A 21,920-nucleotide genomic window follows, 5' to 3' on the forward strand; every position below is an offset into this window, starting at 1 on the left:
GGAACAAAACTCCCTCATGAGGATGTCCTCTCCGCAGACGGAGTGAGAAGGGTGATTACATCTCAAGAAACCACACTAGTGGCCACTGTCTGCCATCACCTGGCTCTTCCCCTGCAACTGCCTCCTCTCTCAGGTGAGGACCAGTCCCAGAGGCCCAGCTCATGGATGTCTAGACACACACTCCAGTCCAGATCCCTTTTGTCCCCTTCCCCAAGCAAGTCATTCCTCAGGTCACTGAGGGCTCATTGCTGAGATTCTCCACCTCACAGGGCCCAGGTCTCAGGGGCTCTGTCCCAGTTACCTTCCTCTTCTGTGTCCTGGAGCTGGGATCGAGTTAGCCTGACTCAAAAATGTGAACACCTGACTCTCATACAAGTATAGAACGAGCCATGTGAAACATTTTCTTCAACTCATACATTAGTGAGGAACCAGTCAATAGTAACGATTGGTCAAAGAGAAGAGTGTAGCAAAAATCACAGTACTTACATTCCACCAGGAACAGAACATTTGAAACAAAGTTTTGGAGTGTTGGAGACAGGCTGCTTAATCTGTAACACTGAAGAGATCACATGAGAGGAGAAGAATCTGGGTCCTGCACAGAAGGGGACCTGCCTCCATGGGGCCGCTCACTGCTCTTCACTTGATCCTGATCTAAGAGGAGTTTGTGTAAGAGACACCCCCTCATTCCTGACCCCTGAACAGCTAAAGGAGTTGTGGACAGACTCACTCCTGGAGAGTATGAGTAGAGACAGCCCTGAGGTGATGTGGAGGCTGCACAAGGGGCCACCTGGCCTGACCCTAAGGCAGGGAGACAGTGGACAGAGAGTGGGGATGCAGGAAATGTCTCTGATGGGCTTTGGTCACCCTGTGACACAACTGTGGGTCTTGGCCTGGACACCATGGGGCACTCAGTGCTCCATCCTGAGGTTCCTGGGGCTGATCACAGCTGGGACCAGCCACCTGACACTGCCTGGTGCCCTCTGCTCAGGGCTCATGGCTGAGAATGCCCCACCCCCTGGCCACCCTTGGGCAGGGGGAACTGACCCAAGTCCCAGTGAGGGATCAGAAGGCTGGGAGGGCCTGATTTGCATGTGTGGGCCCGCCCTCTCTCAGAGTATGAAGAGGGGATGGAAGAGATTTGGGGGAAGCTCTGCTTCAGCTGTGGGGCCACTGAAGGCAGGACTCGGTGACAATCTCCACCATGGCCTGGTCCCCTCTCCTCCTCACCCTCATCGCTCTCTGCACAGGTGACTACATATGGGGATAAGAGAAGGGGACCGGGGAAGATGCCTGGGACCCTGCTTTCTCTTGTCTCTAGACTCCAGAATCACCATCTCTGTGTCTCTCTCACTTCCAGGATCCCGGGCCCAGTCTGTGACGCAGCCCGCCTCAGTGTCTGGGACCCTGGGCCAGACAGTCACCATCTCCTGCTCTGGAAGCAGCTCCAACATCGGGAGTGGTCATGTGTCCTGGTACCAACAGATCCCAGGAACAGCCCCCAAACGCCTCATCTATTCTTCCGCTAGCAGGGCTTCCAGGGTCCCCGACCGATTCTCTGGCTCCAGGTCTGGCAACACAGCCACCCTGACCATCTCTGGGCTCCAGGGTGAGGACGAGGCCGATTATTACTGTGGTACATTGTACAGCAGTTGGAGTAGTGACACAGTGCTGCAGGCCTGTGGGGAAGTGAGACAAAAACCTGCTGTCCCCCCAGTGATGGGGCTTCTCTGTGCAGCCCCCACTCCTCGGCCGAGGCAGCTGCTTCCTTGGCTTGTTTGGTGAAAAGCAGCTCTGATATTTGATCCCAGGAACTGAGTCTAGAAGATGTGTCCTCATCCTCTCAACATCTGTCCCCACTGCTTGTCCTTGGTTTCAATCCATGGTCTGTTTTCCTCAAATCGAGCAGACATTCCCGGATGCTGGGGCAGGATGCACTGGGGACAGAGTCCACCAGGGGTGTGTGTGTCTGCCAGGGCTGCCATAACATAACACCACAGATGGGGTGGCTTAACCAACAGAAATGTCTCTTCTCACAGTTCTGCAGGCTGGAAGTCGAAGATCAAGGTGACGGCAGGTTTGGTTTCTCCTTGTCTTGCAGATGGCTGCGTCCTCAGTGTCCTCACAGGGACTTTTCTCTGTGCACTCACCCCTGGTTTCTCTTCCTCTTCTTATAAAGATGCCAGCCCTACTTGTTAGAGCACCAACCTTATCATCCCATTTACCTTAATTACCTCCTTCAATGCTTTATCTCCAAAGAGAGTCAGAACAGGGTTAGGGTCTCAACATAGGGTTTTGAGGGACACAGTTCAGTCCATATCAGGAAGTCAGGGCAGAACCAGGGACAAAGTGTCCAGCTGTGTTTGACTCAGGCAAGTTGACCTTCCAGATTATGTGCATCCACACCATTTACTGAACACCTACTATGGGTCAGACTTGGGTGTATGGGCTCAGGACAGGCAGTCGACATGATAGGAAGGGTTCCCATGCTCAATGTGGTGACACTTTCTGGGGGAAGACAGAGTACAAACAAGAAAAGTACACTGTACAGGAAAGCTGTTTTGGGAGAATAAGGAGGGTTGAGCTTGGTTGGGTGGAGATGGGAGCATTATATGGGTTGTCAGGGGATCAACAGAATCTGATGTAAATTTATGAGGCCCAGGTGCTGCATAGAAAAGGAAGGAGGAGGAGGTTTGAATGTAGATAGGGAGTAGGTAGGAACTGTGGATGACACAAATGTCAGACTGTGAGTCTGGTTAACGGGTGGAGCAGGTGGGATAGAGGAGAAAATTCAGATAATCTGTGTCTTGGAGGAAGGAGGTATTGAAGGATGGGGTTGGGAAAAAGCGGGACTGAGGCTGGGCTCTTGGGAGCAGTGTGGGGTGTGAGTGAGTCAATCAATGGAGACAACGTGATGGCCCCATCTAGTTCAGAGAGGACTAATTGAAGCTCACATTTTCAAGAGATATGATCAGCTCTGTCAAATTGGACTACTCATTAGGAATTCTAGGAATGCACATTTCTAGTTTACTCTCATCTTTCATTTGATCAAGACTTCACCTGTGCCTTTCCAATTTCAGTGTGTTGTTAGAGGAATAGAACGTGAAGGATGAACTCAGTCCCCTCGCTCTCAATGCTGCACCCCTATTAGAAACTTCCCTCCTTATAAAATCACGAAAATGACATTTTCTACCAGATTACTTAATCTGAACCTCATTAGTGGAATTCTGTAATGGGTTTGTGTTTAAATGCTTCCAGAGGGTTATTTTATGCATAAAGGATTGATTACACCTACTTGGTTTCTTTTCTCATTTTCTTGAGGAAGAACGTCAGCCAACAACACAGGAAGGCTGAAGAGGCTGAGACTTGGCTGCAGATGGGACCTCAGGCCTCAGAGCAGGGGGTCTGCTCTCCCACTGGGCAGGGTCAAGGCAGATGGGTCCACACATCCTGATCCCAGACATCCCCTGTGGGGGCTGGAAGGCTGTGCTGGGAAGCGGGTCTTCAGATGGGGTCATGTCCCAGGCAAGCAGAGTCTAGTAGGAGAAATCTAGAAAACACTCCTAGAAAACAAAGCATGATGGACGCACCTAAAGGGAGACAACTCCACAGGGCACTGATTAGGAGGACTCGGGCAATGTTTTTCCCTAAAGTAAAGAGAAAATAGTGGATGGACGTGTGGGGCTCCCTCCTGGGCACTGGACAGTTTCCTTGTTGGGTAGCGTTGGCCCTGGGCCACATCTGAGAAGGGCTGTACTGAGACAGAAGTCTGCTTCAGGGTCCACAGCTAGTGCTAGTCTGAAGGCCTGCTTCTTGTGGCTTGGATTGGCATGTCCCCAGCCCCTTTCCTGGGCTGACAGGAGTGCCCGCAGACCACTATGCACAGGGCTGGAACCAGGGCACATGGCTGCCTCAAGATTCCCAGTCAGACTGAGGTCAGCAGGCCTTCCTCCAGGGGCACTGATGGGCATGTGTCTTGTCTGGTGCCTGGATGGGCAGGATTGCTCCTGGACTGTGGCAAAGAGGGGCTGGAACTGGATCATGGGCTGCTTCAGTGTTCAGATCCAGGGACACGGTTGTCAGGGCTGCTAACTGAGGCATGGGCAGGAGTGACTCCTGCTGGGTCTCTGGCCAAGGGGTGCAGGTGGCAAGAAGAAGGCAAAAAAAAAAAAAAAAAGAAAAAGATTTGCCATATTCACATGGGGATGGCATTGTTCTGGGCCTGTCACCAGGACCCTCTGAGCATGGGGCTGCCTTCTCAGACACCACTCCTCAGCCTCAGGTTCTGCCAGGATTTCACGGTCTCCTGCCTGGATCCAGAAGCTCCCACAAAGGCACTTTTCTGCATTGATGGCCACCAAATCATGGTTGCTGAGTGAGGACACGAGTGGAAGACCTCCTGTTTCATCATCTTGCTGATGTCACTCTCCTGTTAAGCAATATTTTAAAAGTTTAGGTCATTTGTTTATTATTTTGTTCTCTTTTGGTTAGTAATTTTTGTGTTCAATCTAAGAAGACTTTGTCTATTCCAAGGACATGAAGATGTTACTGTATTATCATTAGAACTTTTATGATTTTAGCTTTTGTATTTATGACTATGATTCAAATCAAATTGAGTTTTACATATGGGATGAGGCAGTGGTCAGTGCTCACTATTTCCATACCACAGGCTTGTGATCCATTAAAGAAAAAACAGTGATTATTTCAACAGAAAAAAAATTGATAAAAATTGAGAACTTGTTGGTGATTTAGAAACGATCTCTCAGGAAAGTGGAATCAAAGGGAAGTCCCATTCCCTGATGGAAGTCAGGAAAATAAATAAATCAATGAAAATAATTACTCAAAGTGGTTTTATATTAGAGGTTCTCCATTTAAAACAGAGATAAAACAAACATCACATGTCAAAGAAGCGATGTCTTAGAATTGTTCTGATTTCCCCGTCCTTGGTCCTGCAGAGGATGTTCCAGATTGCGAGTTGCCCCACATGCAGGGAAGTCCCTGTCTGTCACAGTTTTCAAACTAAATCATCATGAGGAACAGTCCTCCAGGCTCTCTAACGTGTCCCATTTTTACAGATCGTCATAGTAAAGATGTTCTTGAATTCAAATGCTACAAAATCTGTTCTTGCAACAATTTGTCCTAGATGTCTGACTCAGTCCAAGGATAATAATTCCCAAACCAAACTGGAAACATGAAATTTTTAAATAAAAAGTAACAGCGCAACATATGTCCACTTCTTTGGAGAATGTAAACAGGGTCCACTCATCAGAAATAAAAATGATGATAAGAATCATAATTATGTTCTTTGTTCAATATTTCTATCCTTAAATTCTACTTAAGAGAATATGCACCTTGGAGGTTAGATTTAACTTTGCAGATTTCCTAGAAAGTTGTTATAATAAAACAAGTATTCGCTCATGTCAGTGTGGTCAGTATCTCCAGCAGGTGATGAGTGAGCCTGGTCCAGAAGGAAGAGGGACTGGAGGACCAGAAGTGCTCAAAGAGAAGCGGGCACTGGGGTTCAGGGTTAAGCATCCTCTTAGCAAAGGAGACCCGCTTCTGTTTTTGTACAGGCTCCAGGGGAGAAGTGAGGCAGGAGGGGGGAAAATGATGGCCACACACAAAGACTTTGAATGTGACACTGAACAGCTTTACATATCTTGATGGGGAGAGAAACTGTGGGAAAGTTTTAAGCAGGGAGGCACTTTTATCAGATACATGTGCTTGAAATATCACTCTAATTACGGAGTAAAGAACGGAATAGAGTGGGCAAACTGCGGGACGAGGCCACACTGAGGGACTCTGCAAGGCTCGGGGAGCAGGGCTGGGCTCTTCACATGGCACCTGGAATGGGGCAGAGCCATGTGCAGCTGAGGGGAGGCTGTGGACAGAGCACAGAGAATCTTGGTGTCAGTGTCCTGAGGAGGTAAAGGGCTCTCAGCCAGCAGGAACAGGCTCCGGATTCCCAGAGGAATTCTGTGAGTCTGTGCACTGTGTGTTTCTCCTGCTGGGAGCTAATCTCCGTGTGAATAGGAACTTTCCACCATTTTATCACTGCTCTATCTACAGAGCCCAGAAAACTGTGGCACAAAGGACAAACTTAGCAAGTGTATGTTGAAAGAATATTTGAATTCTCGTGAATTGCACACCTTGGTGAAGAGCAGATCTGAGGCAAAGATAATGATTCTCCTTCCTGGGCACTCTGAGTCTGGAGTTCTGAGTCAAATCAAGAGGAGACTTTAAGTGATAATGGTGATCTTATTGTCTATAGGACAGAAGAGAAACTCGCCCTTGACCCTGGAGAAGGCGACCAGGGAGATGGACTGGGTTCCACAGATTCATGCAGAGAAAGAGGAGAAGGATGCAATGGGCCAGCAGGGACTGAGGAGAGAAACCACGGGGAGCAGGTGGATGGGGGAACAATTGTGAGCACAGGAGACAAGCGCCATGAGCAAATAAACTGCAGAGTGTGGGTGAGCTGGATGGATGTCAAATAGCATTCCACTTAAGAACATGTGACATGGCCATTTGTCAACAAGATGTTACATATACAGCTCATGATCCAGCACAAGATCAGTGAAATTCTAATATTCAACTTTTAACCCCAAATCCAACAAAGGACCTTAGTGGGAAAACGTGTGAGGAAAGAATGATGGGGTTGGTAAGCTCTGTGTCCACAGAAGAGATGATTCTGAACAGGGAGAGATGGATGACGGAAGCCAACAAATGAGGGTCTCAGACTTTCTCTGCTGGGTTGGACTTTACTCTAATACAAGATGGCGTAATGGGAGCTGCACAGCTCAAATATTAGGATTCATTGTGCTTCTTTGACTTCTCATTAGTACAGAAAATAGATTACCTAAAAATTGGAGTTTAAGCCACAAATAAGGTTATGTGAGATTATTTGGAATTCATTGCTTTAATGCACAAGTGATGGAACACTGAACATGGATGCGCTCTCTAAACCACATAAAAATGAAGGAATATGATGTTTGCAACATCTTGTCTGGTGGTGAAAACACTTTAAATTCCCATTTCTGTACAGTTTTGCACCTTCCATGTGCACTGCCTTCTGAGAGAGTGATACAGGAGTCATCACCTCCAGTGTATGTGAATGCCATTGTCAAACGATCAGACCATGGATGTGTGAGTAGAGACAGTGACCTGGGAGCTGCAGAAACCAGCTGGGCTCTCAGGGATTTGGCCCTGGTGAGGGGTGTGTCCTGTGACCAGGAGTGGGCGGTGCAGCACAGCCCTGTGGTCCCTACAAAGCTGCTCAACCAGGACCATTCCCTCACAAGAGCTGTGGCCTAGGGGATGGGACCTGTGCTCACTGAAGGAGGCTCAGCAACTGAGTTCTCTCTGGCCTGGCAGAGTCCCCTGAGCAGGGCCCTTTGTGTTGTCTCAGCAGGTGCTTCCTCCCGAGGCTCTCCCAAGGGGTGAAGACGACGTCCATCCTCCTTAGTGTGTGATGTGAGCTGAGGTCCAGCACCAGGGCTCAGGGAGGGGCTGGACAGTCACTGAATGGAAACCCATTTGCATGGACAGCCCCTCCTGTGGCAGAGGGTGGAGAAGAAAGGGAGGCCTGGGGCAGCCCAGAACCACTGTGGGGACCAGGGGCTGTGTGCACCATGGCCAGGACTCCTCTCCTCCTCATGCTCCTCCCTCACTGCACAGGTGGGCACAGGCCTTGGGAATAGACAGAAGCCCCCAACATCACTCCCCCCTTGCTTAGAATTCTGAGAAATTTCCCATGGTCTTGCCCAGTAACCATGCCTGTCTGTTTGCAGTTTCCCTCTTCCAGCCTGTGCTGCCTCAGCCACCCTCCCTCTGCATGTCCTGGAATACCAGCCAGACTCTCCTGCACCCTGTGCTCTCGCTTCAGTGTTGATGATTACTGGATATGCTGGTACCAGAAGAAACCATGCAGCCCTCCCTAGGATCTCCTCATTTTCAAGTCAGACTCAGATAAGCCTCAGGGTTGTGGGGTCCGCAGCCACTTGTCTGGAGCTGAATACGCCTCGGCCAACGCATGGCATTTGCTCCTCTCTGGGCTCGAGCCTGAGGATGAGGCTGACTGTGATTGTCGTCCGTGGGACAACAGCACTAATGCTTACACAGTGCTCCAGAGCCGTGAGGAAGTGACACTCAAACCTCCCCCACTCTCCTGGCCTGGTGCAGCTATGGCAGTGACCTTCACCAAGTCTAGCTCAGCGGACAACTTCTGCTGTCATTTCCTTTCTGTCAGCACTTGAATTTCCTTACAAACATTGATCTGACAAGGTCACATACTTTTCTTCAGTTCAAAATGTTCGTTAGGACATTCACACCCTATTAATGTGTCCATGGAAGTGAGCCCTTGCTCACAGAGAAACAGCTCTCAGTGGAGAAACTCGGGGAGCCTGAGAAAGGCTGATTCAGGCCGTGCCCTCCTAGGCGGGTAGAGGGAGTCAGAGATGCTTCTGCTCTGAGGGCTCCAACCTGGGGCTGGGGCACGATACCCGCAGGCAGACGTGCACTGTATTCCATCTTCCAGCAATGAGTCGTCAGAACTGATGTCAAAAATAACACTATTTACAATAGCATCGCACATATGGGATGTATGAGGATGACAGAATAATGAATGTTTATGCACTGGAAACTATAAAACATTCTGAGATAAATATTTAAATAATGTACACATTTATCTAGTTTCTAAGTCAGAACATTCAATGTGTGGTTAAGATAAAGTTCTCCTCAAACTGATCAACACCATCTCTGCAATGACTTTGGGTAAACTAAACTTGCAATGATGAGGAATTTCACAAAAACAATTGCAAACACTAAGAAAATACATAACCTCCATTTAGCACTGGGAGAATCCTGCTCTGTGGCCCCTGCCCTGCCTGTGTCTGAGGAAGGGGAGGCGCAGGAAGGAGATTAGAAGCTTGAGGAACCATATTAAGGTGAGGCGGGAGAGCAGCTTTATCAGGGAAGAGGCACAGGCCGGGGGGGACGCTGCTCTGAGGGCTGAGGGGCAGAGGGTGGGTGCAGCAGGCCTGGGCAGGTGTCACTGGGTGATGAGACTGTGGTGTCACCTGTAATGTGCACCTGGAGTGATGTGTTTGTGATTGTCATCTCACCCCAGTGAAGGCCCCTGTGACCTGTTGGAGGAGAGTCAGGACCATAAAGGCTCTATATTGAGAGGGCAGCATGGGATTTCAGGGCCTCTGACTCTGATCGTATAAGAGTTAGACATGGAGCCTGCATCCATAGTTCCTGGGAAGACAATCTGAACACCCTTCTCATGAAGTAGACACCCCCAAGAACTGCCTCACTCTGTCTCGGAAAGCCTGTGAGGTTGTCTCTGCAGCACATGATGTGGTCTGCTGGTCCTGTGGGCATGTAGAGAGTGGGACGTCATGTCCATTGGGGAGATCTTGTATTCCCTGACCTATGTGTCCTTGAGACTTGGACCTCTCAGGGCCTTTGGAGGACCAAGAGCATGGAATTCCTCATTTTCCAACTCTTATCATAGAGTGTCCCTCAGAACAGGACCCAGGAAGGAGCCAGAAAGACAAAGAGGATGCTGTAGACATGGAATAGAGGAAGGGATGTGAGGCGGCTGTGCCTCAGCTCTGGGGCCTTAGAAACAGACTTGTGGATTGTCTACACCATGTCCTGGATTCCCCTCTTCCTCATTGACCTTAAATACCACACAGGTACAGGATCCTGATGCTCATGCTCATGAGGCACCCTCCCCAGCTCTGCTGTACTCCCCCCATTCAGTGGACCCTGCCCTGTGCTCACAGGCCTCATCTTCTCTCCCAGCTGAGCCAGTCTCCTTCAGGGACGGGCACCCTAGGACAGAAAACCAATATCTACTGCCCTGGGAGAAGCAACATCAGTGGCTAGAACAGTGTAATTTAGACAATCAGCACCAGCGATATCTCATCAAATCTCTGGACCCATTGGATCAACCCCATACTCTTGGAATGTTGGTGATCTTTTTTGTTTCCATGTCACCTACAGCGGAAGTGCTTGATCATGACTAAAGATGAGGTTTAATGTCACTGACCAGCACATCGCAAAGACCCCAGTGCTCCTCCAGTGCCCCGGCCATGGGAATAGCAGTCCATCCCCAGAGCCATTTCATCCATCCAGCAGTGTCAGGTTTAGGTGGATTGTTTTGTTGTTCTTGTGCTTTCAGAGTGTTTCCTAATTTGATCAGGTCAGGAAGTGAAAGACTGAGTTTGCACCTGGACTCTTCCTACCCCCTCACAGCACATGGGTGGCCAAGGCTTTCTTGCCACTTTATATTCACCTTCTGGGGCTCCCACACTTGGTGACACTCCTTTTTGCAATTTCCTCCTCAGTTGCCAACCTCTCTGGCAATCCCAAACTTTTCGCTCTGAATCCTCAAGTGAATTAGGCTATGAACAAAATAAGTAGGGTCCCCAAATCTCACCTCCTTCTATCTTTAAGTTTCCTGCTTCCAGGCTGTGCTGACACATCCACCCACAGTACTGGGCTGAGGTCTCATGAACAAGATCATCTACAGCAGAGAAAGCAGCACCTGGAGATGAGCAGTGTGGCCTGGCGACAACAGCATTCAGGCAGAAGCCCTAGAAACGTGGACCTGGGAGTTCTTGTAGCTTAGCCCTCCGAGATGAAACCCTCTGGCTTCAGGTGTGGCAAGGAATGCTTCCTGAGGGTCTCTTACAACCTGTCATAGGAAGAGGATGACTTTTGAGACCAGACATGAGATAATCCTGACACAGTGCTCCAGATCTGTGAGGAAGCAAGATGCCGCCCCTCCCCCTCCCCCTGTGGGCCCATCACTCTCTGGTCACTTCCTGCATCTAACTTCACATCACAGGTGAGTCTGCTGTGAAATCTACCACTCCCTGAATTTCTGAAGACTTTCCAAGTGTCTGTGGCCTTGAGGATGGCTGCAACATTTCTAACAGCATGTTCTCAGCCTAGTCACCTCTCCCCAGGCAGAAACTTTATGATCAGGGCACAGATTTATTCTAGATAATTGATGGAAGAGTCAACAGAAGGCTGATGCCAATGTGCCCAGCTCAGGAGTTAAGAACCTACCAGAATCTGATCACAAGGAACCCATGTAACCCAACCCCAGATCTTTGTTATGAACCCAAAGCTATGACTACTTTTCCCTGCCTGCACCCAACCTCTGCTGGTGGCCCGCTGCCTGTGCTGCTGAAGTCATCAGCAGTCACTTCCATCCTAGGCTCCTGGACCCGACACTCAGCTCTGGGCATCTTGCTCCCTGGAGGCTCCCTGCCCTCAGACCCCAGGCTCCCTTGTGAGGATGGACCTTCCTGCAGGAACAGGAGACCAAGGGCGAGGCTGCTCCGAGAGTTACAGGACCCACTCGGGCGGAGGGAAAGAGGGGCCCTTGATGCCTGTGGGTCCACGTCCTCAGGATGGTTTGTGTCCCTGATCCCACGGCTGTGTCAGGACTGCAAACGTGTGGTTCTCTGTCCAGATCAAGAGAATTCGGGACAGTTTATCAGGGCAGAAAGGAGAGCACCGTTCTTCATTTATCACTCAATGAAGCCACTGGCCTTAGGCCTGTCAGTTCCCTGGAAGATTCTGGAAATGGAAAAGACTCCATAGCCTGTGTTGGAATCAAGCATGAGAATTAGCGAATGTAAAGCTTAATAGTAATCCAAGGGAGACAGAAGCAGGGCTCAGTCATGAGAGTGAAATGAGTGAATTTATCTCAAAACCATTTTTGGGGGCTGCTATCTCATTGCAAAGATTTAAGTAGAAAAAGACAGATAACATTTTCAATAAACGCTTGAGAAGCTGACAATTAAATTCAATCTCCATTCCTGGCTTTGTAAAAATAAATATAGAAATAAAGCAATACGGATATTTCCTCAATGGCTTAATGACGGTGTAACTTTAAACTAGAGAAAAGCATTATCCTGGAAGACAGAAGACTAGAATTGTTCCATTTCAGTCTTGGACCGCATGTGATAACTGCCGACACAGCTCTTCTGAAAGGTTTACCCTCAGATTTGTGTCAAATCAAGAACAGAAAAAATAAAATATTTAAATGTATCAGTGTCTAATTATGAGTATGTATCTAGAAGTCCAGAGATTGTACTGAAAATTAATTAGGACGAATTAAAAATATTATCCGAGTCACAATTAAGAAAAATAGTATATAATTTTTAAAATACGTAATTTTGGGGCCGGCCCAGTGGCGCAGCGGTTAAGTGCACACGTTCCACTTCTCGGTGGTCCGGGGTTCGCCGGTTCGGATCCCCAGTTCGGACATGGCACTGCTTGGCATGCCATGCTGTGGTAGGTGTCCCACATATAAAGTAGAGGAAGATGGGCATGGACTTTAGCTCAGGGCCAGGCTTCCTCAGCAAAATGAAGAGAACTGGTGGTAGTTAGCTCAGGCCTAATCTTCCACAAACAAAAAACAGAGGAACTAAAATATGTAATTTAAAATATAGTTCAAAGTGTGTATTAATCTGTCTGCAGTGTAAAAAAATAAACACTAAGGCCATATCTGTAGGAAAACAATTACAAAATTCAGCAAGTAATAAAATTTAAAAAAGGAACAAATGGTGGAATGTTTTCTTGCATAAAAACATAGTAAAGATGTCGGCAGTGAGCAGATAAGTTATATGGGCACCTTTGTTATTCCTGTTATGACTTATTTGTATGTGTTTCCCCTTGAGAAAGTGTGGGTCAGTGTAAGCAGAGGTGATGGTGCACATGACACGCCACCACTGCAGAGCTTGACATGGAGCAGGCGCAGTGACCCCGTGTGCTGTCCACTAACTGGCATTTGCCACTAACTGATCCCTCCCTCTGACATCTAGGGGACCGTACTGGAGCAGCAGCCACTGTGGGGACAATGACATCCTCCCTTCAGCACCTCCCTTCTTAGGTTGTTCTGGAGCCTCTGCCCATCAGGAGTGAGGACTGAGGCTCAGCTTGACAGGAAGGGAAGGGTGGAGAGAAAAGAGCGAGAAAGAGACAGAGACCAAATTTCTTGGGTCCCAAAGTGCACAGGGACAGGTCTGTGATGCCTTTGTGCTTTTATTCCTTGTGCTGGGGATGGGTTATGACACCTCACCTCAGCCCAACAGTGGAAACAGTATGGGGACAGTGGAGACAGTTGTGGATGGTCCACAGTGAAGAGGCCACAGCAGTGAATTCTGAGCTGAATGTGACCAAGAGGCTGCAGCCTGAGGAAGGCCTGGGTGTGGCCCCTTCCTGTGGGGAGTGAGAGGCAGAAGCTGAGCCAGGGGTGCAGGCAGGGGATCTCTGTCTAGGGGGCTCCTAACCCCTCACATCAGGCAGAGAGGAATAAGGGCTGGGGTAGCAGGGGGCACTGTGGGCCAGTCGCTGGAGGTTCCATGGGGTGATGGCAGCTAGGAAAACAGCCACTACCTGAGTCTGTGACCCATATCCAGTGGTCTTCACTCCAGGGTCCCAGAGCCTCATGTGGCTCTTCCCAGCCCACTCCTCCCTTGACAAACACGAAGCAGAGGAAGGGGGCTGGGGAGCAGTGAGCAGAATGAAGTGCTGCTCCCCCTGGGGGCTGAGGAGGGGAGGGAGCCTGCAGCTCTGCCTCCTGGGCAGCTCTGGAGCCCCTGGTTGGAGGTCCTTGGGGTGCGGAGGTGACAGTTTAAGACTTGTCATGGACTCCTGTAGCTCAAGGTCCCTTGTGGATACACAATTATCATGTAGACAAAATGTGAAGACGAGGATTCAACTCTGAGAAGTCCTTTGAAGTTGATAAAATCGATGACCTCATAGAGTGTGTGTCTGAGGGAGACCCACAATGTGAACTCCCTCTCCCATCCTGCATGTTCATCACCCCCATCCTGACACGCTGTTGTCAGTGTGTGGTGGGAAGTCTGCACAAGTCCACACTTGATTTCTCCAAGAGCGTGAGATCAGGCAGTGGGGGGAAACTAAGTCACAGCTGCTGTCCAGATGCCCTGTGACCTGAACATCCAGCCCACCCCTGTCTCCTTTCCTGGGATCCCCTTTCTGTGTGTTCTCAGTGTCTTAAGATGCTGTAAGAACATAATTCCAAAACCCCCTGAGTGGTATGAATGATAATTTAAAAATTGGAAAAACACTATTTGGGGATTATAAGTAAATATAAGCAGTCACATTAGAAAGATGAACTTGGTAATCATTTTCTCCTAAATATCTTGATTCTCTCAATGTGGACTGAGGCCTGAGGAGAAAGAGATGTTAGAGGAGTGAGGAGGAGGGGTGGGTGTGACAGCACTGGGCGTGGAGTGGACACTGATGGCAGAGGCAGGGCTGAGCACAGCTTTGCCTTTGGAGCGCTTGTGGGAGAAGGGCCTTGAACCCGGAGTCTCCTGTGAGTCAGCAATGGCCCTTTGATCCTCTCCAGGCGCAATAGCTTACAGGATCCCAGCAAAAAGTAAGCTCAGTTTACACAGAGCAGGGCTTTGCCAAATGAGAGCAGTGAAGGCACTGAAGAGGGAATCACAGAGGAGGCTCAGAGGGCGATTCTAAGGATGAGAGAGAATTGACTTGAGGACATCAGGGGAGTGGGGGAGGGTGAAAATTCCATCTCACATCACGATGGGGCTCGGGTTTTCCTTCATTCCCCACTTATATTTGGTGCCCACTGATCTTGACACTTCAGCCTGACCTTGGACTCTGTGCCCAATGCACCCTCCAAGACCCTCCCCAAAACTGCTCCTCGGGGGTGTAATGGTCTGCAAATGTCACCCAACGGCATCTTCATAGTCTTCAGCATTCCCTGTAACTCTTGCTTTGGGAAGACAAAGAGGCACCACATTGTCCTTAACCTGCACCCTCCTCAACACTTGGGACCTGGAACAGGAGATACAACATCCTAATAAACATGCTGCACATGTGGTTAAGGGGATACAATGAGAGAGAGCCTTAACTCAGGCAATGTGTTTTTAGGACTCTTCTTCCAACTCTGTTCATGAGGATGCTGCCCAGGGTTCTGTTCCAAGCTGTGTCTCTGCCAAGTTTCCCCGCCCTCATCGGTGGCTGCTCATAGTGCCGAGTCATCACTCTCAATGCCACATCACATCTTACTGTCACACAAGGCCAGCGTCAAACATTTCTGAACTAACTTGGAATTCAGTGTTTTTAACTGATTACCACATGTCCAAAAATCATCTAATAACCCTTTTTTCTACTGCATTAAATACCAAAACTATCTGATTTTTATTCAAATAAAATTTCAAATTTTTAATTTACTCTTCCCTCAGTTTTTCCCACAGTTTCTTTTCCCACAGTTCCTTCTGGTCGACAGTCTTAGAGATTCTACCTTTGTATTTGGCTCTAATGCATCCTCTCCTCTTGTGTTTCTTTATAAAATCTTCTTTCAACAAAATGTACTTTCTCAAGGCTGCCGTGCTCTCTCCACCCCTCCCCTTGCTCAGTCCACCATGTCTCCTCCATGGTTTTGCCAGTCTGTGAGATCGCCAGTCCTCCCGCCGGTTTGAGCATCTTCACGTCTTATTTTCATTTTTCTCCTGTTATTCTATGTGGACGTCACTGTCGTCACCCCTCCAAACCCAGCTCCCTAAATGTCCAAGTAGTGAGAGAGTCTCCCACTTTGATGTGTTTTATAGAGACTCTAATATCCACAGTATGGTCTGTTTCTTGACTACTTTCTCCTTTGTGTTGCAAGACTATAAAGTCACAGACAGTGTACTAATATTTGTGTGACTGGAGGTGAGCACCGTGCTCCCAGCAGACCTCTCAGTCACTGCTGAATGATGGTGACAAAGGTCTGGGCATTAAGCCTCAGAAAACCAAGGACACTGCGGGTGGACATGTGACCAGCAGGGGGTGCTGTGGATCTTCTCTGAGCCTGAAATGGGCCTCCTCACAGCTGGGGGAGCCCCCACTGTCCTCAAGACTGGGCTGAGACTGAGCTGCCCTCTGTGTTCACTGATGACAGCCAGCAGTGTGGTGCCCTCAAGGCCTGGCAGAGGCTCCCGGGCAGGGTCCTGTGGATGGTGCCACAATTCCCTCCATGACCCTCCTGGGGTCCCACTCAGAGCAGGCTCCTCCTTCGGCCTCCTCTGCCAGAGATCTTTTCTCAAGCTCCTGAATCAGTCATCAGGTGGGTGTGAGACAGCCAGCAAGAGCAGGAATGAATTTGCATCAACAACACGTCTGCCTCTGGGGATAGTAGGGAGGATAAGACAAGGCGGCCCAGCCCCACTGTGGGGACCAGGGGCTATGTCCACCATGGCCTGAACTCCTCTCCTCCTCGTGCTCCTCTCTCACTGCAGAGGTTCAGACAGGACTCAAAAATTTTGGGGGAGCTCCCCAGACTCCGTCAGCCCCTAACACTCAGAAGCTCCCAGTTTAAATGCCCCCTCACCATGTGTGCCTGTGCTTTGGGTTCCCTCTCCCTGCCTGTGCTGACTCAGCCTTTCTCCATTTCTGCATCCCCAGGATCTTACAATACACTCACCTGCACCCTGAGTGCTGCCTTCAATGTGGGCAGCTCTGCCATACCCTGGTTCCAGCAGGAGACAGTGAGCCCTCCTTGGTTTCTCCTGGGACTTAGATCAGACTCAGATAAGCACCAGGGCTCGGGGTTCCCCAGCCACTTCTCTGGATCCAAAGGTACCTTGGCCACAACAGGGCTTCTGCTCATCTCTCAGTTCCAGTCTGAGGATGAAGCCAATTATTTATTTATTTATTTATTTTTGAGGAACATTAGCCCTGAGCTAACATCTGCCAATCCTCCTCTTTTTGCCGAGGAAGACTAGCCCAGAGCTAACATCCATGCCCTTCTTCCTCTATTTTATATTTGGGACGCCTACCACAGCATGACTTGCCAAGCGATGCCGTGTCCACACCCAGGATCCGAACTGGCAAACCACCGGCCACTGAAGTGGAACATGCGCACTTAACCACTGCACCATGGGGCCAGCCTCTAAAGCAGATTGTTACTGTGCAATCTGGCACAGTGATGCTTCTTCCAGTGGCACACAGATGGGGAAGTGGGACCAAACCCCGGCCTGCTCAGAGTACCAGATTGTTTCCTTTTAAAAGTATGAAATTTCATGTTCTCTAATTTTACATGGAGGTAACTTCTGGTTCATAATACTCTCCTCTCAGTTTCCCATGCAATGTTTCTGAAGCCTCAGGAAAATGCAAAAGTAAAATCAAATAAACAAAAAAGAACACCCACAGTAACGGAAACTATTGTCTGGTGATGCTTATGTGATAAAATCAGAACTTTTGGAGGTGTATACCTATATTATACACACTATATATAAATATATATATATATGTGTATGTTTTTCTCTTGAAAGCAGGGCAATCAGCCTTCCCTCGCTTCCTTCTTGGGTCATGTATGTGGGCCATCCAGTAGCTGGACAGTCCTCTGCAGCATGGACCCTGCTCTGGGAGGGGTTGGAGCAGAGCTCATTGCTCCCTCCCAGTCTCCTGTGTGCAGGGCTGGCTGAGGCTCACTGTGCCCCAGGGCTGAGGCGCTAAGATGTGAGTGCTGTGTGAGGACGCAGCCCCGGAGGAATCCCAGGCACAGAGCCTTCTGAAGCCCTCACCATGTGCCTGAGCCTTCAGTCAGTGTCAGGTGACGGTGGGTAGGCCTGGGAGCCATGTTGGGCCTCAAGCCAGTAAACCTCTCTGTGGGGCTTTAGAGGGTAAAGGGGAGGCGCCACCATTGCTAGAAAATGCTGATTCCTCCCCAGGGAGCTCTGATGAAGTAGACCCCATAGATGTGGGTTTCCTACTGCTGAGACCACTCCAGACTCACAGAGACTCCCATAACTGGGTCTCCCTGAGCCCACAGGTACCAACTTGTGTCCTCCTCTCCTGTTATACCCCATTGGAGCTTTCCAACTATCTAGGGTGTGGGGTGGGGTTGTGCGACATCAGGAGCAAGGAACTGCCCAATATGTGCATGTGTAACTCCCCCTGTGAAGGTCTTGGTGAACCAAGATCTCAATGTCACCTCCTCCTGCAGACAGAGCAATAGAGACATTGGGGGTCACCATGGGAGTGCCAAGAGTAGAACCCCTATGTTTCTGACCTGGGACAGCAGGTTGAGACCTTCAAGGGGTCCCAGACTGATTCTCCAGATCCAGGTTTGTTAACAGAAACTCTTTGACCAGCTCTGGTTTGCAAACTGCAGACGAGGCTGATTATCATTTTTGCAGAGCTGAACACAACTCCAATGCCACAAAGAGCCCCTGTTCCATGGGGAATTGTGATTAAATCTGCTCTCCATTCTCCTGTCTGACCCAGCACTCCCCTGTCCCTGCCTGTGACAAACACCAGACCAGGTTTTGGCTTCTGCTGTCACTTATGCTACTAAACCAGAGGGCGTCATGCTTGTGACTCAGTCTTTCTTTATGGGTTCAGTGAAAATGTCTCCTTTGGAGATATTTGTCTCTGCATGCAAACAGAATTGCATTGTTCCCAGAAGCAAAATAGCCCCCACAGTTACTAAGTGGGGATGAGAGGGTAAAACGCAGCATGTGGGACCCAGGGGAACCAGGTGACCCTTGGCTTTGCCCTCTGGATGTCCACAGTACCAGCCTGGGCTTTGCCGATAATTCCATGAGCTCTGAAACCTGAAAGAAGCTGTATTCCTCTTTCACCTGATTTGAGAGCTTTGTGGCTCTCCTGAGTCCCAAGGTGCTGGCGACATCTCTCCGTTGAGCGTCTCTGAACATTCCCATTACCAAGGAAGATATACAGATTGCAAATAAACATGTAAAAGGATGCTCAACATGAAATCACTGGGATGTTACAAATTTAAACAATGAGCAGTAAGCAGACTCCTGTTAGAATGGCTACAGCTCAACACAGTCCAACACTAGATGCTGCCCGGGATGTGGGGCTGCAGGACCCTCATTAACGGTTGGGGGAATGCAAAACGCCACAGCCTCTCCTGAAGACAGTATGGTAGTTTCTTACAAAACTAAACAACCTCTTACATGACACAATACGGCAATCACTCCTAGGTATTTATCTAAATGAGTTACTTGTGTTGACACAAGAATATGCACATGAATGTTTACAGCTGCTTTATTCATGATTGTCAAAACTTGAAACCAAGCAGTATGTCCTTCAACTGGTGAGTGGATAAACAAACACAGTTACATCTATACAATGGAATATGATCCAGCAATAAAAGAACGAGTTATTGGGCCATAAAAAGACATGGAGGGACCTTACATATGGATGTCTAAGTGAAAAAAGCCAATCTGAAATGGCTGAAACTGTGAGAGATGCAGGATGGGGAGGGCAGCAGCACAGAGTACCAGCTCCAGCCCAGATCTCCATGTCTTCTGCATCCACCAGAGGGCACTGGTGCTCGCCTCAGCTGTGAGCTCCTCTCTCCCCAGCCTCTGGCAGGTGTTTCTGTGTGATCCTCGGGGTGAAGCCCTCCCCTCCCCTACACTTCCCTTTTAATCGAGGCAGGTTGGCTAAGGTTGAAGGAGAGCTGCGCACAGGTTCCAGAAAGGGGAGGATTTGCATGGAGACCTCCCACCCTGAGAATCAGGGAGACACTTGAGAAATAGGCTCAGGCCTAGCTGTGGGGCTCAGGAAGACTCTGGGGCATCTCCACCATGTCCTGGGCTCTGCTTCCCCTCACTCTCCTCCCTCATTGTATAGGTGGCTGCCTGCAGAGAATTCTGGGAAGGCACCTGGGTGTCACCTGGGATGATAACCTCTCCCTCTTTCATGAGGACAGTCTGTCCTGTCCTCACTGATCTCTGTGTCGCTTCCTCCTTGCAGGGTCTTGGGCTGAGGCTGTGCTGACTCAGCCTCACTCGGTGTCAGAGTCCCTGGGGCAGAAGGTCACCATCTCCTGCACTCTCACCAGCGGCGACATTGGAGACAACTATGTGCACTGGTACCAGCAGCACCCAGGCAGTACCCCCACCACCATGATCTACAAGGATGACCGAAGACCCCCAGGGTTCCTGATCAGTTCTCTGGCTGCAGTGACAGCTCCTCCCATGCTGCCTACCTGGCCATCTCTGAGCTGCAGCCTGAGGATGAGGCTGACTAGGACTGTCAGTCTAGTCATGACAGCGGCTGTAGGAGCACAGTAATTCGGACTCTCGGGAAAGTGAGATGAAAACTCCTCAAAGTCTACTCATCCTATGTCTGCCCTCAACATGTCCCCACCAGGGAGGGTTGTGCGCCTTGTCCCCTGCTGGAATGTTCATGTTGAGATTGTATGTTTATGAGTCCTTCTATTTTCTTTCCAAAGATTTTGCCTCCACATCATGTTGGCTAATTTTCTATCTCTTTGCAATCACGTCATGAAGGTGATTTGCTTCGAACAGGGTTTCAGAGCCTCAGCACTACTGACCATGTGGCTGGATCATTCCTTGTGCAGGGGGCTGTTCTGTGTGTGTACGATGTTTACCAACATTCTCTGGACTCCAGACAGCAGATAACAGGAGCACCCTACTCTCCAAGTCATGACACATACAAACACCTACAGACATTTCCAAATATCCCCTGGGATAGGGTACATAACCCCAGTTTGAGACCTAGTGGGTGAAAAGCACATATTCTCAGCTATTAGGAGCCCTTTGATATTGAGTCCTGTTCCTGCCATTCAGCTGGAGAGAAGGCTGGATGGGTCACCTCTCTGTGCTTCCGTTTTCCCATCTGTTACACAAAACAGGTGCACGGACTCAAGTGGGGTCAGAGAACCTGTGACCCAATCACACGGAATCTCCTCTCAACCAGAGTGTGGAGCACAATTCTTGCCCAAATCAGGTGTCCAATTAATATGTTAAATTTTTACACAACGCGTATGAAATACAGCAGATCCATCTTCATTTGTTCTCTGAGGGAGTATGTCTCAAGCATAGGATACAAAGATGAATAAGAACATGACAGGTTCATGTGCTCTTGGAGTTTGCATTGTAGTGTGGGTACAAGACCACAGACGGAGCAGCAGGTGGATGGTGGCATCATTCTGAGGCCAGTAAATGACCCCCATGAGCAAATAAACTGCCAATTGCACCTTAGTTGTTTGAATGCCTGCTCACATTTCAGTCAACTCAGAGACTATAAGATGTGTAACTGTCACACGATACTAAACACACAGCTCAAAACCCACCATACGATGGATGGAATTTAATATTGAACTCCTCCACCCCAAAACCCCAAAAGGACCCTGCTAGAAAAGCTCATGAAGGAAGAATGATGGGTTTGAAATCTCAGTGTCCAAAGACCCGATCCTGCCCTGGGGAGAGTGCACGAAGGGGACACACAGATGATGGTCTGAGGACGAACACACCGGTCTGGACTTTCACCTACTCAAATGCGTCATCCGTGAACCTCACGGCTCCGAAACTCAGGATGCCTTGCTCTTCCTTCACTTTCTCAGTCAGTACAACAAGCAGATCAGCTCACCATTCAGGAGCTTACGACATAAACCCTTTACGTGAGAGTAGTTGGACTCAATTGTTTTAATGGACAAGAGCATTTGAACAGTAACAATATACATACATGCTAAAGCAGAGATCAATGACGTGATGTGTTGTTTGTCATTTGTTTTCACATTTAGTGAGGTATTGGGATGAGGGAGAGAGAAGGGTGGGAAATCAAAGAAAATGAGTCCTTCTGATGATGGTTGAGGTTGGATGATGGGTGCAAGTGGTTCTTTGAAATATTCTGTATAGTTTGTGCAACTTCAAAATTGTTCACAATTTTTAAATGTGCTATTCTTATTTGTAATGATACGGGTCTGTTCGGCTGTTAAGAGACACTCAGATTTGCCAAAATGTGTGTTTTCACTGTGATCTCAAGTTTAAGCCCATGTACTCCTGACAGACAGAGGAGGAGTTTGCTTGGAGAATGCAAAAGGGACAGCAATGCAGAGTTTTGAAGTTACAGGGAAGTGAGGG

General features: G+C 49.0%; 1 protein-coding gene across 1 annotated transcript; it reads left to right on the forward strand.

Moving 5' to 3' along the window:
- Window positions 1-1,114: 1,114 nt before the first annotated feature.
- On the forward strand, window positions 1,115-20,062 carry LOC111774596 (uncharacterized). The gene is made up of 6 exons (XM_070275936.1): window positions 1,115-1,247; window positions 1,358-1,778; window positions 2,037-2,074; window positions 16,462-16,635; window positions 19,786-19,903; window positions 19,996-20,062. The coding sequence occupies exons 1-6, from the start codon at window positions 1,202-1,204 to the stop codon at window positions 20,060-20,062; spliced, it is 864 nt and encodes a 287-aa protein (XP_070132037.1). The 5' UTR covers window positions 1,115-1,201.
- The last annotated feature ends 1,858 nt before the right edge of the window (window positions 20,063-21,920 follow it).

The sequence above is a fragment of the Equus caballus genome, chromosome 8 (assembly GCF_041296265.1).
Source record: "Equus caballus isolate H_3958 breed thoroughbred chromosome 8, TB-T2T, whole genome shotgun sequence".
NCBI lineage: Eukaryota > Metazoa > Chordata > Mammalia > Perissodactyla > Equidae > Equus > Equus caballus.

Excerpts from the sequence above, each read along its gene's own strand:
- LOC111774596 (XM_070275936.1), top strand. The coding sequence starts at position 1,202 with ATGGCCTGGTCCCCTCTCCTCCTCACCCTCATCGCTCTCTGCACAG. Across the intron at positions 1,779-2,036 it reads CTGCTTCCTTGGCTTGTTTG|TTCTGCAGGCTGGAAGTCGA; the intron begins GTGAAAAGCAGC and ends CTCTTCTCACAG. Across the intron at positions 2,075-16,461 it reads GAAGATCAAGGTGACGGCAG|GATCTTACAATACACTCACC; the intron begins GTTTGGTTTCTC and ends CTGCATCCCCAG.